The 20,394-nt window shown below is 37.9% G+C and overlaps 1 protein-coding gene across 2 annotated transcripts in view; it reads left to right on the top strand.

Moving 5' to 3' along the window:
- RECQL (RecQ like helicase) overlaps positions 1-20,394 on the top strand; it is a 33,801-nt gene that overhangs the window by 11,790 nt on the left and 1,617 nt on the right. The window contains exons 5-14 of one of the 2 annotated variants that reach the window (XR_007469938.1): positions 3,123-3,229; positions 6,658-6,856; positions 13,118-13,284; positions 14,206-14,287; positions 15,344-15,492; positions 15,581-15,698; positions 16,468-16,606; positions 18,327-18,418; positions 19,495-19,714; positions 19,991-20,172. Coding sequence is in view for 1 of the 2 variants with exons in the window: in XM_033430255.2 (XP_033286146.1) it covers positions 3,123-3,229; positions 6,658-6,856; positions 13,118-13,284; positions 14,206-14,287; positions 15,344-15,492; positions 15,581-15,698; positions 16,468-16,606; positions 18,327-18,418; positions 19,495-19,714; positions 20,043-20,172 (1,403 nt within the window). In the remaining variant the exon portion in view is untranslated. The remainder of the gene's footprint in view (positions 1-3,122; positions 3,230-6,657; positions 6,857-13,117; positions 13,285-14,205; positions 14,288-15,343; positions 15,493-15,580; positions 15,699-16,467; positions 16,607-18,326; positions 18,419-19,494; positions 19,715-19,990; positions 20,173-20,394) is intronic. The other variant, XM_033430255.2, reaches the window with a different exon arrangement.

The raw sequence follows: 20,394 nt of genomic DNA, 5'->3' as shown, positions 1-20,394 counted from the left end.
AATTCATTCTTTTATCTGGTTCCTGAAACATCATTAAAGAACATGTTGTAGGAGAAAAAGCCCTAGAAAAGGAGTCAGTAGGCCTGGAGTCGAGCCCCAGGTCTTTGTGGAGTGTCTGCTGTGGTGTTAGGCCCTGAAGATACTGGAGTCAGCAGATGTACGTGGTCCTCGTTTTCACAGAGCTCAGTGGCCAGCAGTGCTTCCTCAAACTTTAACGTGCATAAAAATCAGCTGGTAATCTGATCAACATGCAGATTCTAGTTTAGTGTGAGACCCAAGAGCTTGCATTTCTGACAGGCTCTCAGATAACACTGATGCTGCTGTTTGGGGACTACCAGGGGTATAGAGCAGGGTCAGCAGACTTTTCCTCGAAGAACCAGTCAGTAAATGGGAGAGGCTCTGCGGTCCGTGAGGTCTGTGCCAACTGCTCAGCTGCCAGTGTAGCAGGAAAGCAGCCACAGACAATAGGTAAAGGGATGGCTGTGGCTGTTTTCCAGGAAAACCTTATTTACAAAAACAAGCAACCGGCCCTTAGTTTGTTGACCCCTGGTCTAGAGAATACAGCTTAATTGCAAGCAATTGCTTTAAGGGTTTTGTGATAAAGGTTTTAATAGGGAATTAAGTCAGTGCAAAGATCTGGTCTAGGGGCTGTTAGGGAAGGCCTGAGGAAGTGGCTTTTTTTTTATTTTAATTTTTTTTTAATTGAAGTATAGTTGATTTACAGTGTTGTGTTTCAGGTGTACAGCAAAGTGATTCAATTATACATATATATGTATATATATTTTTTCAGATTCCTTTCCCTTATAGGTTACTACAAAATATTCAGTAGAGTTTCCTGTGCTCTACAGCAGGTCCCTGTTGGTTATCTGTTTTATATATAGTAGTGTGTATATGTTAATCCCAAACTCCTAATTTATCCCTCCCTTACCCTTTCCCCTTTGGTAACTATAAGTTTGTTTTCTGTGTCTATGGGTCTGTTTCTGTTTTGTAAATAAGTTCATTTGTATCTCTTTTTTTTTTTTTAGGATTCCACATATAAGTGATATATGATATTTGTCTTTCTCTGTCTGGCTAACTTCACTTAGTATGATAATCTCTAGGTCCATCCATGTTGCTGCAAATGGCATTATTTCATTCTTTTTTATGGCCGAGTAATATTCCATAGTGTGTTTTTGTGTGTGTGTGTGTGTGTGTGTGTGTGTGCGCACCTAAAAGTGAGAGAACATGCATGGTGTGGGGTATTCAATAACCTGGAATCATTTTAGTGTGGCAGGCAGTGAAGGCCAAGACATGTGGAAAGAATCTTTAAAGATATTTTAAAAACTTTTCCTTAGATGAGTGGAAAGCTATTGAAGGGTCTTCAACAGGTAAGAGACTTGTCAGATTTGTGGTTTAGAAGGATAATTCCAGCAGATGGAGGAATTCCAGAAATATTTAGGAGGTAGGTTCAGTAGGACTTGGTATTCATTGGATACAGGACTAGGAGAAGAGATAGTCTAGCTGCCCAGATTTGAGGCTGGGACAGATGGTGAAGTTGTTCACTGAAACAGGGTACATTGGAGAAAGAACTTATTTGGGAATGGAGAGGGAAGGTGATGAATTTAATGTGGGGCCTGTTGAATTTATGATGCCTGCAAGATATCCAGGTAGTATTGTCCTCTGAGTAGGAGGATGTTTGAGTGGAAAGCTTGGGTCCGAGAGACCTGAGGTTGCTGGGTTGGAGGCTGTTAGTATGCAGATGGCTATTGAAGTGAATTATATCATCCAGAACAGCGTGAGAAGAGAAGGGTGCCCAGAACAGAAACCAGAACACCAAGAGTTTAGGGATAAACAGAGACAGAGGGCCTTACAGAGAAGGCTAATACAGAGTAGCAAAGTGTAGGAGGGTAGTCAGGAGAGTATGGGGTTATCAGAAGCCTGGAGAAGGGAGTATTTCAAGCAGGGAGTAGTTAATAGTGATGACTGTTGGCAAAAGGTCAAATAAAATAAGGACATGGAAGTTCCAGTGGACTTAGTGACAAGGGACTCAAATATGACCTTGGCTAGAGCAGCTTCAGTAAAATAGTTGGGTGGGAACCAAAGAGCAATTGTTTGGGAGTGAGTAGGAGTGAGGAAGTGGAACCAGTGAAAGGGACACTCCTGGGAAAGAATTGCTATGCAGGGAAAAAGACAGGGGGCCCTGAATTAGGTGTTCAGGGTTTCTTCAAATTTGAGAGGGACTTGACCGTGTTTAAATGTAATGAGGGACTTCCCTGGTGGTCCAGTGGTTAAGACTCCGCACTTCCACTGCAGGGGGCACGGGTTTGATCCGCGGTCAGGGAACTAAGATCCTACATGCCATATAGGGTGGCCAAAAAATAAAATAAAGTAAGATAAAATAAGATAAGATGATAAGATAAAATAAAATACTAATGAGAAGGTGCCAGTAATGAGGGAGAAAGTGAAAATACAGGAGAGAGGACTAATTGAGAGGGTAAAATCCTTGATAAGGTCGTAATCTTGAGTATATTTTTTAAACTGGTCTGCTTTCTGCCCTAGGTTCTTTTAAGGAACAAACTACAGAAACGTAAGAACTTAGGATTTTAACAATGTAGAATAGCTTTTGTAGCTGCTGCAAACAATTTCAGTTCTCAGAGAAAGGGGATATATTACGATAACTTGAGTCAGTCAATAAAATCGTTCACTGATTTCTGATCCGACTAAATTAATCTGGTGCAGTAAGTGAATGGATACTTATGTAACTATCATTCTAGATGATACAAGTTGCTATGTTTTCTTTGGAAAGCTAACTGGATAGTATTTGACTTGATTTATATCATTTTACTGAGATTACCAATACCAAATGTTAAAAATGATAGTAAATTCCAAATGATAACATCTATCTATATTTCTATAAGACTGATAGGGTGAGAGATGTCTGTTTATCTTATATCTACTTATTTGGCTTATTGTTTATTCGTATCTACCTCCTTTATTAATGAGGGTAAGAAATAGGTGGTATATTGCTAAGGCTGCATTGAAAATCAGTCCGAATTGATGGGCAGGGCCGCAAGTTACAGTAAAGAAGGTAAACTCATTCTGGTGGTGATATAAAATTTAAAGTAGATTTCTTTCTCTTTTAGGTTTTACACTCGTGATTTGCCCATTGATCTCCCTTATGGAAGACCAATTAATGGTTTTGAAACAATTAGAAATTTCAGCTACCATGTTAAATGCTTCTAGTTCTAAGGTATGCATGTGTGGCTTTTATTGTATTTTATTTTTAATTTACACTCGTCATTGAAATAGGAACCTTAGATTCAATTGAGTTGCTTATAAAATTAAAAAACTGATAACTGTTTACATTGGAGTCGAAAATTACTGCTCATAGGTCAGTTCTAGCCCACTGCCTATTGTGTGTGGTCCGTGAATTAAGATTACTTTTTATATTTTTAATTGGTTAAAAAAAATCAAAAGAAGAATAGTATGTTGTGAAGTGTGAAAGTTACATGAAATTCAGATTTCAGTGGCCATAAATAATGTTCTGTTGGAACAGAATCACGCTGGTTCTTTTATGTGTAGTCTGTGACTGTTTTCCCGCTGTAACGGCGGAGTTGAGTAGCTGTGATATGGACCACAACACTTAATATTTTCTATCTGGCACTTTACAGGAAATATTTGCTGACTGTTTTATAGTGTCCATTCTAAAATAGTGAGCAAGAATTTCTTATTATGCAATATAATTAAATAGAAAAAATGAATTAGTAACAAGGTACCCAACCCCTGTGGAATTTCTTCTGTTTGGGAATGGACTCTCTTACCTTTATCTGTAGAATAAAGCATTTCCAAGGTGTTTGTTTTTTAAAAAGCATATTATTGAAAATTTTAAAAATATACAAAAGTAGAGAGAATAGTATAAAAACTGCCATGTATCGTTAAGTACCTTTAACAGTTATCAGCATATGACCAATTTTTTTCGTCTATATATCCCCTATTTCCCCTCCTGCCCACCCTTGGTTTATTTATTTGAGATAAGTCCCAGACATCATATCATTTCAATTGTAGCTTCTTCTTCAGTGTGTATCTCTAACATTTTAAAAAGGTAACTGCAGTGCCATTATCACATCTAAAAAATTTAGTATTAGTTCTTTAAAACCATCATATAAAAAGATTCAGATTTCTGTCTCATCAAATGTTGTTATTTTTTTTAATCATGGTCCAGATAAGGTTCGTGCATTATGTTGTATTGGTTGATATATCCATAGGTTTCCCTTATTTCTTGTTTGTTTCCCACGCGAATTATTGTTTAGGTTGTTTTTTTGTTTGTTTTTTTGTCCTATACTTTCCTATATTTTGTCTCTTCCTGACTGTATTCTTGTGATGTTGTTTCACTTGTTTCTTTTAGTTAGATCTAAAAGCTTGACTGTATTTGGGCTTTCTTTTCTTTTCTTTTTTTGGCAAGAGTATACTTTCCCCTGGTATCACTCAGGAGGTATATAAAACCCAGTTATATTTTTGTGACATTAGCTTGATCAGTGGGTTCAGCTTATGTCTGCCTGCTCTATAATTATCAAGTTCTCTATCACCTTTTCATCTAATGGTTTTTAGCAGCCACCGATGATTATTGCCTATCCTAGAGCATTATTTAATTAGGGGGTTACAAGATGGTGATTTCTAATTCTCACTTTTTCTTATATTAGCTAGACTTTTTCTGTAAAAAAGAACTTTTTCCTTATTAACTCTTTGCAGATTGAAAGTTCTTTCCCTTTCTTTACCAATTTTCAGAAAGAGTTGGTTTTCCAGCATTCTCCGAAGGTGGTCAATAAGTTCTTTTTTTTTTTCCCCCAAGTATCATTGTAAATTTACGGATTTTTAACATGTTTGATGTCTTTTGATCCATAGTTATTATTCTTTTTTTATGGTGAAATAGTCCCATCTTTGAGTAGTGAGAGTCTTATCTAAGGTGGCTCCTCAATGTAGCTCATAGCTTTTGAGTCTTTGCTTTCTTTCATAAGATATTCTGTGCTCATTTTGTATATTTCCTCCCAGCCCTAAAGTCAGCTATGTCTTCGGGAAGCCCTGGTTCTCCTAGTCTTTCCCATATAATTTTGTTTTATTTAAACTCTTGTGTCATTATAACTGCTTTCTCATTCACCAAAATGAATCTGTGGAGAACACTGCCTTCTCATATTGCACTTCTTTAAAACTGAAAAAGACAGTAATAATAATGGAAAGTACAGTTGACCTTTAAACAACGTGAGGGTTGGGGGCCCCTAACTGTACACACAGTCAGAAATCTGTGGGTGACTTGTAGTCAGCTCTCCTCATTTCAGGGATTCAACCAACTGCAGATCGCAGTACTGTAGTATTTACTATTGAAAAAAATCTGCATATAAATGGACCCATGCAATTCAAATTTGAGTTGTTCCAGGGTCCACTGTAGTTAGAAAGGTGTGATAATTACAAGTTCAGGCTATGTCACTACTGCTTGAAGAGTTGCTGAGGAAATAGCCTTATGTTTGCTCCTCTAATATTTCTGGGACATTTAGGACCAGCTGAAATATTTAATACACTTTGGCCATTTCTTAACAAAACTAGGAATATCTCGAGTTAACAAACTGCTTTTCTGGGATGATTGAAAGTGTTTTGACTTTCTATCACATTCACCACTTCTTTTGGTCCTAATTAGGTTAGAGGGAGAAAATACAACATCCACTGTTCTAAATATTATAGAAAATAACAACAACATTAAGAACCTAATAGCTGTTAGTTCTTAAGATTTATTCTTATTACATATGTCAGCGGTCCCTGACCTTTTTGGCACCAGGGACCAGTTTTTTGGAAGACAGTTTTTCCACGGACGGGGGTTGGGGGTGGTGGTGGTTTCAGGATGACTCAAGTGCATTACATTTATTGTGCACTTTATTTCTATTATTATTACACTGTAATATATAATGAACTAATTATACAGCTCACCATAGTGCTGACAGGAGGTGAGCTCAGGCAGTGATGTGAGCGACGGGGAGCGGCTGTAAATACAGATGAAGCTTTGCTCACTCGCCGCTCATCTGCTGTGCAGCCCGGTTCCTAACAGGCCACGGACAGGCAGTGTTCTGTGGCCCGGGGGTTGGGGACCCCGATATATATAATATATAAATATATGTATTTCATATTATAAAAATTTAATGAATAAGATACTTCATAAAACCTAAATAGATTATGAGTAGATTTGATAACATCATTAAAATAGCTAGTTCACACATGCATGAAATGATTTCAAATATAATGTTAAAAATTAATAAAACCCACCTTTATCACCATACCTATCGCATGGAGCTTACATTTTGGCATTTATTGTGAAAAATTTAGCATTATGCCTTTATGGAGTAAATGCTTATTGGAGTGTCTTCACATTCATTTTTTTGTTCTCTTTTTTGTCAAATGAGATTATTCTTTTATCAGCAGTCTGGATGTAAGTAAGTAACTGAAATGCTGTTTGCACAGCTGCCATGAAGTTTAGTACTGGGACATTACTTTGATTTTAATGAAGTAAACATCTGTTGCTAAAAAAGCCCCAAGGCTGTGGCTTCTGAGTAATGAATGTCTTCATTTACCACTGAGTATTGCAGTCTGCTAGCTTAGCTCTGCTATCATTGTGTCTGTGTTTCCTTTCAACAGGAGCATGTGAAATGGGTTCATGCTGAAATGGTAAATAAAAACTCCAAGCTAAAGCTAATTTATGTGACTCCAGAGAAAATTGCAAAAAGCAAAATGTTTATGTCAAGACTAGAAAAAGCCTATGAAGCAAGGAGATTTACCCGAATTGCTGTAGACGAAGTTCATTGCTGTAGTCAGTGGGGACATGATTTCAGACCTGGTATGTATGTTGTATCTAGAAAACCCCTTGATGCTAGGGACTCTTTTCTTACTCAGCTTTACATGACGGAAATGCCTGCTTCCATTAAAATTATCTTCTTAGGTAGTTATTACTCATTTTTTCTTGCCTTAATATAAGGGGAGTCAAGAGGCAGAATCTTTGATCTCTTTACCCCTCACCCCCATGGTAGTGTTTATTAGTCTAATTGCCTTTATCTTTTGAAATGTGTGCTTATTAGCAAATATTATACCTTGCCATCTTTAGCCATAAAGGCTTACTGACCTCCAGATTCTCCTTCACATCTGTTGAGGAATTTGCATCTGCTTCAGATTTGTCTCTTTTAGTCATCATTCTGGGTGTCTTTAGCACCCACTTCAGGATCTACACCCAACTAACTCCTCAGTGTTAATAGTTCTATGGTATATTTTCGTAACTTTATTCTTTGCTTCTCCAACAGAATCCTACAGTCATAGCCTGAATCAGATTACTCAGACATGTTCTGTGCAAAAAAAACTGAAAATTAATTAAATTGTTTGGGTTTTTTTGCTATTGAGTTGTATGAGCTCTTTATATATTTTGTATATTAACTAACCTCTTATCAGGTATATGATTTGCAAATATTTTCTCCCATTCCATAGGTTGCCTTTCATTATGTTAATGGTTTCCTTTACTATACAGAAGCTTTTTAATTTGAGGCAACCCCACTTGTTTTTTTGTGTGTGAGTTTTTTTGCTTTTGTTGCTATTGCTTTTGGCCTCAGATTCAAAAAATCGTTGCCAAGACTGATGTCAAGGAGCTTATCTCATATGTTTTCATCTAGGAGTTTTATGGTTCCAGATATTACGTTTGAGTCTTTAATTCATCTTGAGTTGACTTTTGTATGTGGTGTAAGATAAGGGTCCACTTTTATTCTTTTGCATGTGGCTGTCCAGTGTTCCCAACACCATTTATTGAAGAAACCATCATTTCCCCATTATATGTTCTTGGCTCCTTTGTAGTAACTTTATTGACTGTATATGCGTGGGTTTATTTCTGGGCTCTCTATTCTGTCCCGTTACTTTAGCTATAGCTTTTATTTGTATGTTCTTCTACTTTTATTACTGTAGCTTTGAAACATAGTTTGAAATCAGGAAGCGTAATACCTCTGGCTTTGTTCTTTCTCAGGATTGCTTTGGCTATTTGGGGTCTTTGTGGTCCATACAAACTTTAGGGTGGTTTTTCCTATTTCTGTGAAAAACACCATTGGACTTTTGATAGGAATTGCACTGAATCTGTAGATTGCGCTGGGTCATTTGGACATTTAAACAATATTAATTTTTCCAGTTCATGAGCACAGAGTATCTTTCCATTTGTTTGTGTCTTCTTCAGTTTCATTCATCAGTGTCTTTTAGTTTTCAGTGTATAGATATTTCACCTTCTTGGTTAAATTTATTCCTGGGGATTTTATTCTTTTTTGATCTAGTTTAATTTCTCTTTCTGATAGTTGTTATTAGTGTATAGAAACACAACTGATTTTTGGATTTTGATTTTGTATCCTGCAACTTCGCTGAATTTGTTTATAAGTTCTACAGGTTCTTGGTGGAGTCTTTAGGGTTTTCTATGTATAATATTATGTCATCAGCAAATAGTGAGTTTTACTTCTTTCATTCTGATTTGGATGCCTTCTATTTTGTTTTCTTACCTAATTATTGACTAGGACTTCCAATCTATGTTGAATAAAAGTGGTGAGAAGGAGGCATCCTTGTCTTGTTCCTGACCTTAGAGGAATAGTTTTCAGCTTTTCACCATTGAGTATGATGTTAGCTGTGGGCTTGTCACATATGGCCTTTATTATGGTGAGATTTGTCCCCTCTAAACCTACTTTGTTGAGAGTTTTTATCATGAATGCATGTTGAATTTTGCTTTTTCTGCATCTACTGAGATGAGCATGTGATTTTTAGCTTTCATTTTGTTACTGTGGTATATATCACATTGATTGATTTGCAGATATTGAACCATCCTTGCAATCCTGGAATAAATCTCACTTCATCATGGTGTATGATCCTTTTAATGTATTGCTGAATTTAGTTTGTTAATATTTTGTTGAGGATTTTTGTATCTATGTTTGTCATGGATATTGGCCCATAACTTTTCTTGTAGTGTTCTTTCCTGGTTTTGGTATCAGGATAATGCTAGCCTCGTAGAATGAGTTTGGAAGTGTTCCCTTCTCTTCTATGTTTTATAAGAGTTTGAGAAAGACTAGTGTTAATTCTTCTTTAAATTTTTGGTAGAATTCACCAGTGTAGCCATCTGGTCCTGGACTTTTGTTTGTTGGGAGGTTTTTGATTACTGATTCAATCTCCTTACTAGTGGTTTTTCTGTTCAGATTTTCTATTTCTTAATGATTTAGTTTTGATAGGTTTTAGTAGGAATTTATCTGTTTCTTCTGAGTTGTCGAATTTGTTGGTATATAATTGTTTACAATAGTGTCTTATAATTGTATTTTCATAGTATCAGTTGTTATGTCTCCTTTTTCATTTCTGATTTTATTTATATGAGTCTTCTCTCTTTTTTCTTGTTGAGTATGGCTAACAAGTTGGTCTATTTTATCTTTTCAAAAAACCAGCGCTTAGTTTCATTGATCTTTTCTATTGTCTTTTTAGTCTGTATTTCTTTTATTCCCATTCTGATCTTTGTTATTTTCTTCCTTCTGCTAACTTTGGGCCTAGTTTGTTCTTCCTATTTTAGTTCCTTGAGGTGTAAAGCTAGGTTGTTTATTTGAGATCTTTCTTGTTTCTTAATGTAGATGTTTTTTGCTATGAACTTCCCTCTTAGAACTGCTCTTGCTGCTTCTTTTAAGTTTTGGTATGTTGTATTTCCACTTTCACTTGTCTCAAGACATTGTAAAATTTCTCTTTCTTCATGTGTATCTCAACTAGCGTGACTACAACTAAATGCCTCCCAAAAGGCTTGTTCTTTTTCCTTCTATCTTGTAACTGGGAATCACTATTTGCCCTGTTGCTGTGTGCAATCAAAAACTTTTTTTTTTCCTTGATCAAAAACTTTTGATTTGCTTCCCTTCTCCATGTCTTTCCCTCTTCCTCCCCATTCTCCCAAGCAATTTCCCCTTCAATCTTCCCTATCTTAGAAAATCACTTAATAACCACTCACACATTTACTCAAGCCAAAGTTTTAGCAAATCTGTTTAGTCAGGGTCTAGTCAGAAGACAAAAGCCATACCAGTTATTTGAACACAGAGAATTTACATTACATTATGTAAAGAATTGTTAACTAAGTAAAAAGTGATTATAAGCAGCTAACTGAAAAAAGGAAAAGAAAACTAATGTATCATGGAGGTAAAAGCTAGAAGAAGCAACTACCATCCCTAGGGCTGGGGGAACAGGAAGGAAAGGTTGGGATTGACGTGATTTAGAAACCTAGAGGAGGGGCCTTGTGGAGCTGATGCTTAGACCTATGGGAGGCCCAGCTCCCTGGTGCTGGTGTCTGTGGAGGCAGAGATAGGGTGGACCTGTGATGAAGTCAGTTCTGCAAAGCTTAGAAAACTGCCAGCTGTACTCAGCTGCTGCTAAGTGGTGGATAAACCTTGCTGGGGCGACATTCCCGAGAACACCAGCAAACACACAGGAGGCAAACTGGAAGGAGCAGCACTCTTCTTCCTCCCCCAGCCTTGTACTTTGTGCTTCCAGGGCCAGCTGGCAAAGCAGAGATTCCCCACTCCAGTGCCACAAAGCGGAGTCTAGAAGGGTGGAGTTGGAGCTGAGAACGAGTAACTTCATGGTGGCACATTGTCCCTGACTTATCCTACCTCTGCCGATCCGGTCCACCACCAAGTCCTGTCGCCTCCACCTCTAAGTTGAATCTCAAGCTTGTCCACTTCTCTTTGTCTGTACTGCTATTTCTTAAGTCCAGCTGGGCTCCTTTCCACCAGTCTACTACACTAGCTCCCTAGCTGGTCTCTGTTCCAGTCTTACCCTTTTTCAGTTCATCCTTCGCCCAGCAACCAAATCAAATCATGTTACTTCCCTCCCTAAACTACCCAGCAGATTCTCTTTGTACTTAGAATAAAATCTACATTCTTAACTGGGGTCCCTAAGACCATATGTGATCTGTCCCCCGTTTGTCTCTGCCCCATTTCCCCTCACATGTTATACTCCAGCTACAATAAGGTTATCATGATGACCACTTACCATGCCCTGATAATCAGATACTTATTGGTTTACTCCTTGTATTGTCTGATTTCTTTGCTTGAATTGTAGTTCCGTTTGCATAGCACCTTTGCCCTGTTCTCACTTTATCTCTGGTGCCTAGGTCTCTAGGTGCTTGGCACATAGTTAAAAGTGTTCAACATATGCCAGGTGATGAATGGATGAACCTTGGACTCTTCCCCCACCCTCCCCCCACCATATCCCAATAGTCACTAGGACCTATGGGGTTCCAGTTCATGTATTTCAGTCTTTTCTTTCTGATTTATCCTCAGTGTCATGCCTTATTTCATATTCACTGTTTTTAGTTTTCCAGTCTGTCATTGCCACCTTTTAACTTGTCTCCCTTTCTTCAGCCTTTTGCTTTACTCCAGCCCATCCTTCACACTTCCACCAAAAGACGATTCCTGAAACATAGACTGTGTCCTTTATCTGCTTGAAAAATCACACGACTCCTCATTTCCTATAGGGCAAAGTTCTAGCTCCTTAGAATCAACCAACTGTTCAGTTCATAGTTTTACTTGAACCTGCCTTTTTTTTTTTTTTTTTTTTGCGGTACACGAGCCTTGAACCCACGTCCCCTGCATCGGCAGGCGGACTCTCAACCACTGTGCCACCAGGGAAGCCCCTTGAACCTGCCTTTTTATACTCTTTGGAGTAACAGTATCAGTCAGGGTTTGGGTAGGGAAGCCGAGCTCTTATGAATGTTAAGGGATAAGGGATTTATTTTAGGAAGCAGACCTTGCGCAATTGTGGGAGGAGCTGGGGAAGGAAGGTCTGGAGGGGGAGAGTTGGAGGGTCAGAGAAAAGTCACTGACTAGTCCTGGAGCACTGGTGTGGGAGGACCAACCAGAGCTTGTAGGGAAATCTGCAACTGGCATGGCCATTGCCAGAGGGGCTGCAAGGGGGAGCTTAGCGAAGTCTCTGGTTAGTTTCCTCTGAGTAGCCGTCACCTCCGTGGGTCTGCTGCCAGGCATCTAGGGGGCCGGCGTTGATCAGCGAAGCCTACAGCTGGGAAGAAGAGCTGAAGGAGGAATGGGGAAGAACTGGGACAGGCTGGCATTTGTCCACCATCCTATCCGCCGGGAAGGCCCTTCAGAGTGTAGCAGCTGCTTCTCTCCTGCCTCCCAGGCCTTACACAGGTTCCTCTTCTGGTCCAGCTGTAACTTGGAACCATCCAGGGAATAGAATAGAGTTCCCAGCCGACTGGGGTTGACAGTAGGTCCATCTAGCACAGCACCCTGTGGTCTAGCCCCTCTGAACTGCTTGCTGATACCTGAACCTGCCGAGTGGTTTCATGCCAGTGTGTTTGCCGCATGTGTGCATGCTGCTTCCTCTGCCTGGTGTCTTCTTCTTCCCTTCCTCCCGAACTTCTGCTGGATTCTTCCAGACCCAACTCAGATCTTACCTCCCTTGAAGCTTTCACAACTTCCCAAGCAGTTACTTTCTGTTCCGTTTTCATACGAGTCCTCTACCTTAGCATTGAGCCATCTCTCCCACATTTCTTTTTCACTTTTCTCCAAATAGTTTAAGTACTTAAGGGTGTACTCATAGACAACTTCTCTAGTGACTTAGATGTGTCTAATAAATATGAGGCCAGAACGGCTTTCCTGAAGTGGGTTATATAAAAACCAATGCCCTCACCAAGCGTCTTCTGTTCTGAGTTTGCCACTCTTGGATGATACCTGTGGTAGATGGGTTTCGACTGATGGCCTTTTTATCTCTCGTCAGTTGCCATAGATTCAAACACTATGGCTCCTCCCACTCTGCCTCTCGCATCCACTGTTCAGCAGGTATAGACCAGTGCTCAGCTGATTGGAAATGTTGTGGTATTCCCTGTCGAACACACCTATGGCCAAGAAGTGTTTCTGAAGAACCAATCAAAAGTAGAGTAAAGCCTGTCTTATCACCAAGGCTAGGCAGCAACCACAGCTTAGATATAGATGGCTGTGGAAGTAAAATTGCAGTCATCTTGATGATCTGCAGCATGTTAGAAGATGTAATTTACTCCTTAAAGGATAGCAAGAGGGCTACTTTGTTTTTTGGGTTTTTTTTCCAGATTATAAGGCCCTTGGTATTTTGAAGCGGCAGTTCCCCAATGCATCGCTAATTGGGCTGACTGCAACTGCGACCAGCCATGTTTTGAAGGATGCTCAGAAAATACTGTGTGTTGAAAAGTGTTTTACTTTTACAGCTTCTTTTAATCGGCCAAATCTCTATTATGAGGTATGTAACTTTTATGTCAATTTATTTTTTATTTATTTATTTATTTTGTGGTACGCTTCGGACGCGCAGGCTCAGCGGCCATGGCTCACGGGCCCAGCCGCTCCGCGGCATGTGGGATCTTCCCGGACCAGGGCACGAACCCACATCCCCTGCATCGGCAGGTGGACTCTCAATCACTGCGCCACCACGTAAGCCCTATGTCAATTTATTTTGTGAAGGATTTCAGAAGGTTACTTTTTCATTATGTCTATTTACGTCACAGTTAATTGTTTAAAAGTTTAAAAAAAATCAAGTGAGTATAAGCAGACTTATTAAAGAATGCTTTCTTCGTATATCTCCTGTGCTATTTAATTCTTTGCTTGGTTAAGTAGAAAACACTGCCTCATTAAATTTGCGTACACGCTTTCTTATGCAAGGATGGAGAGAAAGCATGTATTGATACTAAGGACCCTAATGACATCTCTATAGAAATTATGAAATAATGCAAAAATTAATATACCATTAAATATTTGCTAATACTCCCTATTTAGATTTTATTTGATATACAACCTTGAAAGGTAAATAACCTCACAGCTGTTTTTACTTTCCAGTCCTTTTAAGGATAGACTTAATATTTTTCTGAGCTCTTACTGACTAGTTGTTTCTGCCATGGTTTATGTTTTTACAAAAGTAGCATCAGAAAATTTTAAAAGTCTCTGTCTTTACAAGTTATTCACTGCTTCTGTGCCTCCTCATCTCTGGTAAATTCAAAAATAAGGATCAAGAAGCATCTGGGAGGTGATAGGGTCAGATGGGCGAGTGAAAGAGTAATAGAAAAAAACACCATGCCCAAGAAAGAGCGGCGCCTTGAAAGTTGTAAGTAAACGACCACATGAATGGTACTCATTAATTTACTTTTTAATAAGTTAACTTTTTTTTTAGGTTCGGCAGAAGCCTTCAAACACTGAAGATTTTATTGAGGATATTGTAAAGCTCATTAATGGAAGATACAAGGGGCAATCAGGTAATATAGACACAAACCAAGTTTGAAGACTGAGAGAGAACTTTCCAAAAGTAGCACGTTATTTACACTAATACACTGAGAAAAAGATTAGCACCAGAAATAGTAATGCATGGCAGAAGAACTTGAAAATATCATGATAAAATTAATTTGCTTGGTGATCTTAGAAATCAGGTGTGGCATTTGCTAATTACACAGATTATAAGAGTCATAAAACTGATTTATTTTTGCTTATTTACACTTAATTGCGTTAAAGAGTGGACCTAATGACATAATGTTAATTATCAACAGCACATATTTAGTAAGTATCCACTGTGTATAAGATTGAAGGTTAACCAGTGATTTTCTAAAGGGATGTAAACTATAGTTCCTTATAGTAAAGGACACATTAAAGAAATAAACAGTACATCCTGAATGAGCTAAGTATAGATGGAGTTGAGAGTGTGTATAACATGTGTTCCAGGATTAATGTAGAGACAAGTGTTACTAAAGCCAAGAGTTGGTATTAAAGTAGCACTTCAAAACTGTTCTGTGGATTTTCAGGAGATATTAATAGGGGCCATAGGTAAAAGGAGTTCCAGGGTCAAATAAGTTTGAGAAAGGCTGCAGCTGTTTATTCCTCCTGCAGAGTCACAGGGTGTATCAGCACCTTAGAAATTCCGACCAGCCCTGCAAACAAAGAGACACATGTGTTTGTCTAACTTTGTTAACCTTCCCAAACTTATTTGCACATGAAACTCTTTTCTCATAGCATGCTTGTTAACATCTTGTGGAGCTGTGGGGCATCAGTTTGAGAAAGACTATGTAGTGGGAGATAAAAGTTGGAGAGAGAACTGAGATAATGGGAACCCAAACTGGTGGCTCCAGGCTTGTTACTGCTCTGGAGCAAGTTGGTGATCAGACCTTGAATTACACTGAAAGATCAGTATGTGTTCAGGGCCTTGGAATTTTTCATAATTCTTATTTTCCCCCATGCATTGTAATTATCAGCCTCTTCAGTGTGAGTTAAAAATTTTCTAGGAATGTACTATATATATCTAATCATTTCTTTTACTACAGGAATAATATATTGCTTTTCTCAGAAAGACTCTGAGCAAGTTACAGTTAGTTTACAGAAACTGGGGATTCCTGCAGGGGCATACCATGCCAATATGGAACCAGAAGATAAGACCAAGGTTCATAGAAGATGGTCAGCTAATGAAATTCAGGTTAAGTAACAGATCTTCAATAGAAGCCTAATTCACCTTTGAATGTATTTTAACTTGACTTAATATGTAAAATGTTAACACATTTTAGGTAGTAGTGGCAACAGTTGCATTTGGTATGGGAATTGATAAACCAGATGTGAGGTTTGTTATTCATCATTCAATGAGTAAATCCATGGAAAATTATTACCAAGAGAGTGGACGTGCAGGTACGTGTAACTCACATCCAGAAATAATTTTTTTTAATGCTTATTTATTTGGCTGCGTCAGGTCTTAGTTGCAGTGTGGGCTCTTTCATGGTGCGCAGGCTTCTCTCTAGTTGTGGCACATGGTCTCCAGAGTGCGCAGGCTCAGTAATTGCAGCTCGTGGGCTTAGTTGCCCCACAGCATATGGGATCTTAGTTACCTGACCAGGGATTGAACCCGCATCCCCTGCAATGGAAGGCGGATTCTTAACCACTGGACCACCAGGGAAGTCCCCTAGAAATAATTTTTAAAGAGCTTTAAAAACACTATAAATGATGTTTAATAATACTGTATTTTTAATCTTCTTTATTGGCTAGTATTTTTATAACAAACAATGAAATCTTTTTTGTAGTTTTGTATTTGCCTATGGAGAAATTTTATTTATGTTGTATTGGAGTGTCATGAATTATTTCTTCTCATATTTGCTAAAATAATTTGATGTCCATCTTTGCCTCCTGAGTTTTTAATTAGTGGTTTCAAGTCTATAATTTAAATAACTGGATTACTTATGGACACATTTGTAAGCTAGTAAGGCTGATTATTGATAGATCTCTTTAGTCATTTTTTTAAAAATTTGACAGCAGCTGTTACAAATTAACTTTCATAGCTTTGTCTGAAATTTCTAGATATATATTTAGACTACAAAATATTGCCAGCAAATTTTATGTATTATTTTTGCATGTTTGACTTTTTTAAAGTAATTATGCAATCTCAAGATTCTTCCCACTGCAGGTCGAGATGACATGAAAGCAGACTGTATTTTGTATTATGGCTTTGGAGATATATTCAGGATAAGTTCAATGGTGGTGATGGAGAATGTGGGACAACAGAAGCTCTATGAGATGGTGTCATACTGCCAAAACATAAGCAAGTAAGCACGCACCTCTTTGTCACTTTTGTCAATTAAAGACAAGCACAGTATGAAAGCACATGACATTACTTTGAGTCCTTACTCAAGTGAGTAAATACATTAGTGAAACATCAAGTGCAAACCAGTAAAAGCAGATGTCTGAAGGGTGGGAACCAGTACATGAACCTGCAGGATGCCTGAATCTAAGAAAATATATTCTCTGATATAGAGAACAAAGTAGTGGTTACCAGTGGGGAGAGTCGGGGAGGAGCAGTATAGGGGTGGGGGTGTGGGAGGTACTGCAACATGGGGAATATAGCTAATATTTTTTAATAACTGTAAATGGAAAGTAACCTTTAAAAGTTGTATAAAAGTAAAAAAATAAATAAATAGTATCTTAAGTCTAAAAAAAAGAAAAAAGTCATTCTCTGTTTGGGAAGGATAGCTGTTAACTTTTTTCTAAGTGTCTGGTAGAATTCTCCTGTGAAACCATCTAGTCCTGGTCCTTTGTTTCTTGGGAGTTTTAAAATTACTGATTCAATTTCATTACTGGTAATTGGTCTGTTCATATTTTTTATTTCTTCCTCCTTCAGTCTTGGGAGATTGTACATTTCTAGGAGTTTGTCCATTTCATCTAGGTTGTTCATTGGCAAATAGTTGTTCATAGTAGTCTCTTTGATCTTTTGTATTTCTGTAGTATTGGTTGTAACTTCTTTTTCATTTCTGATCTTACTGATTTGGGCTCTCTTTTTTTCTTGATGAGTCTGGCTAAAAGTTTATCAATCCTGTTTATCTTTTCACTATACTTAAATAATTAAAAATTATTACTAATAAATGCCAACCATCATCTGTGCCTTCAGCAAATTGAAGTAGTAATTCAGACTACTGATCACAGCTCACCATAACAATAGAATAATATTGGAAAAGTTTGAAACATTGCGAGTGTTATGAAATTGTGACACAGAGACATGAAGTGAGCAAATGCTGTTAGAAAAATGGTGCCAATGGACTTGCTCAATGCAGGGTTGCCACAAACCTTCAGTTTGTAAAAAACACAGTATCTGCAGAGCACAGTAAAGCAAATTGCAGTAAAACAAGGTATGCCGGTAGTTGTGAAATACTGAATCTCAGACAATTTTTTAAAAGCAATGTCTATTAACAACATATGGAAAATATTATTATACGTGGTGGGCAGAATAATGGTCACCCGAAGATGTCCACATCTGAATCCCTGGAATCTGTGAGTGTGCTACTTTTCATGGCAAAAGGGAATTAAGGTTGCAGTCAGCTGATCTTAAAATAGGGAGATAATCCTGGATTATTTAGGTGGACCCACTATAATCACAAGGGTTCTTAAATGTGGAAGGAGGCATAAGATGTCAGAGTGATGTGAAGACTTAACCCACTGTTGTTGGCTTTGAAGATAGAGGAAAGGGGGCCATGAGCCCAGGAATGCAGGCAGTCTTTAGAGTCTGGAAAGGGCAAGGAAACAGATTCTCCCCAAGAGCCTCCAGGAGAAATCCAACCCTGCTGACACCTTGATTTTAATCCAGTGAGACCCATGTCAGCCTTCTAACCTACAAAAATGTAAGATAATAAGTTTGTGTTCTTTTAAGCCACCAAGTTTGTGGTTATATTATGGCAGCAATAGGAAATTAATACAGTATATAACTCTGTATTTTAAAATAGGGATTCTTAAAACTGTTAATTATTTGATAATTTGTATCTCTGATGTTTGCAGCTGTCGCCGTGTGTTGATAGCTCAACATTTTGATGAAGTATGGAGCCCAGAAACATGCAACAAAATGTGTGATAATTGCTGTAAAGAGATTTGTGAGTTGTTTCTTAAATCCTTATAGGCTAATATTTATATGCAGGAATACACGAGGGCAATATTAGACACCCAAAATGGATTTAAAAGAATAAGCAAGGTGTGAATAGAATTTCCCAGATTCAAGAGTGACCACACAAAGTTTTGAAACAGAGGCAAAATTAAAAGCCATATGTGTATGCATTTATTTTATGTTGCTACACTGAGGACGTGTTAAATTTTTAAGAAATGAAGGGAAAGGTTTAAAAGGCTTCTGAATAGAAATACTATTTTAAGTAAGAGAACGCTAACCTCTTGTGATAATCTCGGATGCTTTATAGTTACTGATTGGAAAGAGAAATATAGTGTAAAATAGAGACTACAGCGTATCATTTTTGATCCAGATAATGGCTAACCACTCATAAGACACTAATTTAGCAGTGTGTTGGTGCTGTCTTTTCACTTTTTAAAATCCTGTATGTGTATTATTGGAAGAGCTGGACTAACCCATTCCTCGTTGAGTTCTGATGCCTTGATCAGTGAAGGTCACAATTTTAACTCTGCAGCCAGAGAAAATTGTTTTGTTTATTAGATTATTTTATACTGCCCAAATTAACAAAAGCCTGATACATAGATCGGAGTGTTAGTATCAGTAATTGGGAGTAACTGTCCACGACATTCTTGTCATGAAACTAGAGTCCCTAGGAAGCCATACCGGTTGTCAGAATATTCTTAATGAACACGCATCAGGTAACATGAAGAACAGACTGACTCGCCTGTGAACATCACTAAGTATTTGTCATAATCATGTTTGGCCGACACTCTTTGGTTCCTAGAGCATACCCAAAGGCCTTCTGATAACCAGATTATTTTCTTTACATCACTTAAATCTCAGTGTCTTACAGAGACTGTAGCTTAATCTAGTGATAAGAGACTTGAGCAGTAGTCCTAGCTCAGAACATAGAAACAAATCAGTGTTTAGGGTGGCTCGCACTGGGTGAAGACTTATTTTTTAAACTAGTCTAACCACTTAGGACGGCCTATCCTTGCCCTAATTTTGAAATCCCATTCACCTGTAACCATGCCTCTTTCATTACAGCATCTGAAAGAAAGAACATAACAGCGTACTGCAGGGATCTAATCAAGATCCTGAAGCAGGCAGAGGAACTGAAAGAAAAGCTCACTCCACTGAAACTGATCGACTCTTGGATGGGAAAGGGTGCAGCGAAATTGAGAGTAGCAGGTGTTGCTCCACCCGCGCTTCCTCGTGAAGACCTGGAGAAAATTATTGCGCACTTTCTTATACGGCAGTATCTCAAGTATATACAAACCCACTTCTTGCCCTTTCATGTTGTCTTTATGATTCTCATTTTTATAACTGCAGCAGAACAAATGGTTTTGTGGTTGTTTCATAAGAACTTTTAAACGCTATGCAAAATTTACCTAGTAAACAAATTCAAACTTTGATTACTGTATGTCAAAAAAGCACAAAACTAAAATACTTTCTATAAACTACATTTTTATACTAAAAAGTTTTATATTTCATATCAGTTACTTAAAATTATTGCACTTATTTTTTTTTTTATAAATTTCAGTTTGTTGTCTGCAATTTGTCAAAACCTGATCATTGGCCTTTATCTTCTGCAGAGAAGACTACAGTTTTACAGCTTATGCTACCATCTCATATCTGAAAATAGGACCTAAAGCTAATCTTCTGAACAATGAGGAACATGTTATTACAATGCAAGTAAAGAAGCCCATGCAGAGCTGTTTCAGGGTAGTTATTAATTTTTAGTTTTTATATATTTGAAAAAGACATTAAAGCCTATGGGATGCTTTTCTTTAACTAGTACTCTCCTGGGTCCAGTGGAGCATAAGAAGAGATTAAGTCAGTTTTCTTCCTGGAATCTGGGTATAGAAGAGAGAAAACCTACTTTTGTGTTCTGTAGAGGTATTGAGTAGAAGAATATAGATTAGGGGTTTCCAACCTTTTGGGATG

Source organism: Orcinus orca, chromosome 11 (assembly GCF_937001465.1).
Source record: "Orcinus orca chromosome 11, mOrcOrc1.1, whole genome shotgun sequence".
Taxonomy (NCBI): domain Eukaryota; kingdom Metazoa; phylum Chordata; class Mammalia; order Artiodactyla; family Delphinidae; genus Orcinus; species Orcinus orca.
The sequence above is the reverse complement of the archived record's forward strand: the minus strand, read 5'-3'. Positions and strand labels throughout refer to the sequence as shown.